This window comes from Amphibalanus amphitrite, unplaced genomic scaffold (assembly GCF_019059575.1).
Source record: "Amphibalanus amphitrite isolate SeventyFive unplaced genomic scaffold, NRLGWU_Aamphi_draft 001572F_arrow, whole genome shotgun sequence".
Lineage (NCBI taxonomy): Eukaryota > Metazoa > Arthropoda > Thecostraca > Balanomorpha > Balanidae > Amphibalanus > Amphibalanus amphitrite.
Genome location: NW_024883065.1, coordinates 134,161 through 140,330, shown reverse-complemented (window position 1 = coordinate 140,330; position 6,170 = coordinate 134,161). Strand labels below are relative to the sequence as shown.

Sequence of the window (6,170 nt, the reverse complement as noted above, 5' to 3'; positions counted from 1 at the left end):
AGGTAGGTGTGATCTGTGTGACAGTTTTATACGATTTGGGTGAGTTCATCTAAGTTAATTGAGATTTTGAATAATTGAAATTACAATTTCTCGTGTGGAAGACTGTGCGTTAGTTGAATTTTTCTTCAACAATCCTCGAAGCATCGTTTCCACTTCATTTCCAGGCTGTCAACAATGTTTTTCGACTTTTCTTCATCTATTTCGTCTGGTCCGTCATGTCCGTGACCGTCACCAAGTCAAATCCGCACCCCGCTACTCTAAATCTGCACCGCAATAAGTAAAATCCGCACCGTATTACACTAAATCCGCATCGCTCCAAGCCAACTCCGCATCACACCGCACCACACTGCACCAAATCCGCACCAACCGAACAAGCCCGCACCTACGAGATTGCATCGAGATTGCCATACTTTGCAGACTGGAATTGGCAGGCCTTGAGGACCACCACTGTGCTGTGGCTCAAGTAGTCGAATCCCCGGATGACCGTATTTCGTCAACTGCAATGTGCAAGTCCCAGATTTGTCTGTCAGATACTACCTGATGATTCCAGGACAAATCTTCGTATGGCATTTCTTCGTCGCGCAATTCTTCGTCCGCATTTCTTCGTCCGCAAATCTTCGTCGGCGCATTTATTCGTGTCGCATAACTTCGTCTCGCATTTCTTCGTAAGCGCAAATATTCGTAGCGCATTTTTTCGTATCCGCATTTCTTCGTACGCGCATTTCTTCGTCAAGCATTTTTTCGTCCACGCATTTCTTCGTCTACGCAAATCTTCGTCCGCATTTCTTCGTCCACGCAAATCTTCGTCTGCGCATATCTTCGTCCGCAAATCTTCGTCCCCGCAAATCTTCGTCCGCAAATCTTCGTCCGCATTTTTTCGTCCACGCATTTCTTCGTCTACGCAAATCTTCGTCCGCATTTCTTCGTCCACGCAAATCTTCGTCCCGGCAAATCTTCGTCCGCAAATCTTCGTCTGCAAAACTTCGTCCGCAAATCTTCGTCCGCAAATCTTCGTCCGCATTTTTCGTCCACGCAAATCTTCGTCCGCAAATCTTTGTCTGCGCATATTTTCGTCCGCAAACCTTTGTCTCCGCTATCTTCGTCTTCGCAAACATTCGTCCACAAATGTGGTTCAATAAAACCATGAAGAAATATCAGACCATCAAGTGATTGACGAATTTAATGCATGGAATGGATGATCGAAACTTTTGAAGTCAGGTAGATGAGGTCTGTTAGGTGAAGCTATTGTATTTGGGAGCCGAGAATTGAAACATTCCATATCATTTGTGTCCCGGACATTCTTTTTTCGCGGTCGATGAATGACAATATAATCTCTTGTACCCTCGCCGGCATAGGCGGCAGAATGGGGAGGGCACCGGGGCACCGTTCCCCTCTTTAATTTTGACCTTTTAACAGTAGCCCTATGGGCGTTGCATGGAAAGAATGGGACTAAAAGTCGGCAGTGCCGTGCCCCCCCCCCCCTAATTGAAGGTGTTCCGCCGCTACTGCTCGCCGGACCTATTTGTTTTCTACATACACGCCGGCCGAAGGGGGGGGCGGGTACGACCCCCCCCCCCCCCATCGCCGTTTCGCCACTGGTGGAGCTAGCGCGTCGCGGAAAAAAACGAGCGTGTACGCCGTTACGAGACGCAGAGATTAATACCCGATTTTAAGGCCTTCTAGGTCAGGGGTCGGCTTACGGCCCGCGGGCCGGATCCGGCCAGGAGGGTGACGGTTGGATCCGGCCCGCGACCATCTGACGTCCGGCCCGCGGCTGGTATCATCGACTTACATCGTGTTCCGGCCCGCGGTTCCTTCAGAAATCGACTCCGATATAAAAGTGACTTAAATGTGCTTTGGCACAATAGTTCTTCCTTCGCACACTTCATGAGTTTATAAACACCATTTGCGGGTGTTTTTGTCTAATTCTACTTCTAGACAAAACTTGCGCGGGCCGGACGTCAGATGGTCGCGGGCCGGATCCAACCGTCACCCTCCTGGCCAGATCCGGCCCGCGGGCTGTAAGCCGACCCCTAACCTAAAAGGCCTTAAAATCGGGTATTAACCTCTCACCTCTGCGCGTCTCGTAACGGCGCACACGCTCGTTTTTTTCCGCGACGCGCTAGCTCCACCAGTGGCGAAACGGCGATGGGGGGGGGGGGGTCGTACCCGCCCCCCTCGGCCGGCGTGTATGTAGAAAACAAATAGGTCCGGCGAGTAGTAGCGGCGGAACACCTTCAATTGGGGGGGGGGGGGCACGGCACTGCCGACTTTTAGTCCCATTCTTTCCATGCAACGCCCATAGGGCTACTGTTAAAAGGCCAAAATTAAAGAGGGGAACGGTGCCCCGGTGCCCTCCCCATTCCACCGCCTATGCCGGCGAGGGTACAAGAGATTATATTGTCATTCATCGACCGCGAAAAAAGAATGTCCGGGACACAAATGATATGGAATGTTTCAATTCTCGGCTCCCAAATACAATAGCTTCACCTGACAGACCTCATCTACCTGACTTCAAAAGTTTCGAACATCCATTCCATGCATTAAATTCGTCAATCACTTGATGGTCTGATATTTCTTCATGGTTTTATTGAACCACATTTGTGGACGAATGTTTGCGGAGACGAAGATAGCGGAGACAAAGGTTTGCGGACGAAAATATGCGCAGACAAAGGTTTGCGGACGAGGATTTGCGTGGACGAAGAAATGCGTGGACGAAAAATGCGGACGAAGATTTGCGGACGAAGATTTGCGGACGAAGTTTTGCAGACGAAGATTTGCGGACGAAGATTTGCCGGGACGAAGATTTGCGTGGACGAAGAAATGCGGACGAAGATTTGCGTAGACGAAGAAATGCGTGGACGAAAAAATGCGGACGAAGATTTGCGGACGAAGATTTGCGGACGAAGATATGCGCAGACGAAGATTTGCGTGGACGAAGAAATGCGGACGAAGATTTGCGTAGACGAAGAAATGCGTGGACGAAAAAATGCTTGACGAAGAAATGCGCGTACGAAGAAATGCGGATACGAAAAAATGCGCTACGAATATTTGCGCTTACGAAGAAATGCGAGACGAAGTTATGCGACACGAATAAATGCGCCGACGAAGATTTGCGGACGAAGAAATGCGGACGAGGAATTGCGCGACGAAGAATTGCCATACGAAGATTTGTCCGGTTACGCTACCTGATGCTTCTGATATTGGTGCTCGGTCTCCATGGTAACATAAGCAAAAATCAACAATCTTGCTTATAGGTATTTTCTGTGGAAATTGAGCGCCAATCCCGGTAGCATCAGGAAGTGTAAGTGCGCTGAAACAGGGTGAGAGCTCAGGCCTGAACCATGCTGTTCATTCCAAGACTATTGGCTGGTCTCTTGTCCCTGCCTGCCAGCTGCAGGGCGAAACACCCATCCCAGCCCTCTGGTCCCGGATGCAGGGTCCACAGACATGTCATTCGTCCTAGCTCGCCAGTTCCTCTTCTCAGTCTGTCTGTCACTCGTCCCCGCCCTGTACGCCGTACGGGGCACAAGTGCTTGAACTGGCTGCTCGGTGTCTTTAGCGAGCAGGCAACTAAACCCATTGAAACAGGCTGTTTTTTTGGGTTTGGTTTAGGGCTCACTGTCTCAGTGCATAAGTTACCCGGTCTAAAAAGTAAAAAATGCTTGCGTATAAGTCAAGTTTTTCCATTGTAAGAAAATAGCGGGCTAGGTAACCTCTGTCAATATGTTTACGGGAGAGTGCCAACGTATGATTGCTTAAAATGAGATCTGACTGATGACATGAAGTTTTCTTCATTTTCTCCAGAGTTCACACGCAACATTAGCAGCAGCAGTATGACCAACAACCTGAAGGTGCTGTCCGAGGACGGCCTGCTGGCCGGGGAGCTGGCCAGCGCCGGCCAGCGGCTAGTGGTGGCCGACTTCACCGCCACCTGGTGCGGCCCCTGTCAGCGAATCGCACCCGTCTTCCTCGAGTACGCCAAACGCTACCCCAAGGTAGGTGTGACGCCGCGGAGAGCTGTGGTCACTCGTGAGGTGCAAGTTGGCTTTGATATGATTTTTATCATTATTTCAATCAGCCGTAACGTGACTCACTAGCTAAGCTTGGGACTGGGAGATGCAGATTGCCAGTTCTTGACCGTTGTTTCTGGGCTAATTGATCATGTGACGTGAAAGCGATCTGTGCTTGTTTGTTCTAATTTCCTCTAGGCTTTTCAGTTCGTAATATCGGTTACAGATGGTTGATTTTACGAAACGACCTGTAACTTTATTCACTTGCTATTTTTGTATGCGTGTCTATTCTTGCGTTCATTTCTGGTATGTCGATTTATTTGAACAGAAAAAAGTCAATGAATCACTCAAATAAAACAACACGTACACTCATGTATTTATCTGTCCTCAGGCGTTATTTTTGAAGATCGACGTGGACGAGTGTCCGGACACAGCCGCTGCTCAGGGCGTCCGTGCCATGCCCACGTTCATCTTCTACCGCAGCAAAAACAAGATCGACAGCATGCAGGTCGGTGGGAAGATCCTAGTGCTTCAGCAGGAAATGGGGAGAGAATGAGTGCACTATTGCAGCATTGCTGGCTGTTAGATACTTGAGAAAAACTGCAGATAATTAAATTCAGCATTATTTGCCTGGTTTGTTCCAACTTCAAGAGTTGTTCGAAGTCGTTTTGAGTTTCGTGAAGTGCTCCACTTTTAGCGACTTATCGATTTGATATGCGCCTGAAATCCTACAAAACGCCTTGAGCTAGGCTATAATTTGCGACGCGTTCTAACCATAATGTTTACCTTGCGATGTCCAGAATTGCCGCCGAATACAGCCGGGTCGTTCCGATGTTTTAATGTCCGTCTTGACCCACCGGTCAGTCCGTGCTTGATCCCAGTTATTGGAAGTTGGTAACGTCACCTATTCTTATCTCGCCTTTTTCCGCCAGGGCGCCGACCAGCGTATGCTTGAAGACAAGATAAAGCAGCACTACGGCAGCGGCGACGGCGACGACGCGGCGGAGGACTGCGGCGTGGCCGGTCACATCGACCTGGCCCAGTACATCCACCAGGGTAGCTGCGAGTGTCTTAACGAGTCCGACGAGCGGCCGTTCGCAGGCGCGCTGAAGGCCGGCGCCGGCTACCTCGAGTCGGACTGCGACGAGCAGCTCATCCTCTCGTTAGCCTTCTCACAGGCGGTCAAGGTGCACTCGCTGCGCCTGCGCGCGCCGGCAGAGAACGGACCCAAGAACGTGAAGATCTTCATCAACCAGCCCAACACACTGGACTTCGACAAGGCCGAGTCGATGACACCTGTTCAGGAGCTGGAGCTGACCAAGGACGACCTGGCTGACGGCATCGTGCCACTGCGCTACGTTAAGTTCCAGAACGTGACGAACCTTCAGCTCTTCTTCCGTGACAACCAGACGGGTGCCGACACCACGAGGATCGACCACATCGCCATCATCGGCAGTCTGATCGGCACCACGAACATGCAGGAATTCAAGCGGGTCGCTGGGAAAAAGGGCGAGGCTCACTAGCCGCGGTGGACTCTAGGCGAACGCGCGCGGGGCGGCCAGGGAGTGAAATGACCCATGATACGGCCCGCTGACTGGTGTGACTGAGGAGCTGTGTTACTGTGGCGTTACTGGCGTTACTCTTGGAGTGGACGGACGATCCTCAATGTGTGCGAAATAACGGCTGAAATGGCCAGACGACAGTGATCGCAGGGCAGTGTTCCGGACTCGGCTAACTAACGAGTGAAAGGCACACCGAGACGCCGTGCTGTGTGCCTGTGTTACGTTCCATTCGACATCGAGCTCCCCCGATGGGGCCTCGGATTCTGGACAGGAGAGATATTGAACTTGTGATGCAGAATTGTTTCGGTAGACTGACGTCGGCCGTGCCTGAATTACAATGTCGTTTACTTATTCGGCCTTTGTTGCTTTCTGGACGCAGCAAGTGAAATGAATATAACTAATTGTCTCGTAAAGTGAACAATTACGAGTTAGCGCAAATGTTCTTTACTTGCTGCTGAAAATGTGGTAGGTAATACACAATAATCCATCCGCGGAGTTAACCGCATAATTTCATTCTGCTTGGATCTGAGGTTCGACGCAATCCAATTGTGCGACATTCTAATGTGGCAGATTGTTTTCTATGTTTAGTATCCGA

At 50.4% G+C, this 6,170-nt stretch overlaps 1 protein-coding gene across 5 annotated transcripts; it reads left to right on the top strand.

The window, feature by feature from the left end:
• Nucleotides 1-6: 6 nt before the first annotated feature.
• LOC122373924 (thioredoxin-like protein 1) lies at nucleotides 7-6,083 on the top strand. 5 transcript variants are annotated; one of them, XM_043352379.1, is made up of 4 exons: nucleotides 7-39; nucleotides 3,808-3,998; nucleotides 4,405-4,521; nucleotides 4,946-6,083. In XM_043352379.1, exons 2-4 carry the CDS (start codon nucleotides 3,837-3,839, stop codon nucleotides 5,534-5,536), a joined length of 870 nt encoding a protein of 289 aa, XP_043208314.1. In that variant the 5' UTR covers nucleotides 7-39; nucleotides 3,808-3,836; the 3' UTR covers nucleotides 5,537-6,083. The 5 variants fall into 5 exon arrangements, with proteins under 5 accessions (XP_043208314.1, XP_043208312.1, XP_043208310.1 ...); XM_043352377.1 differs by lacking the exon at nucleotides 7-39 and adding an exon at nucleotides 278-485; XM_043352375.1 differs by lacking the exon at nucleotides 7-39 and adding an exon at nucleotides 278-506.
• Nucleotides 6,084-6,170: the final 87 nt, after the last annotated feature.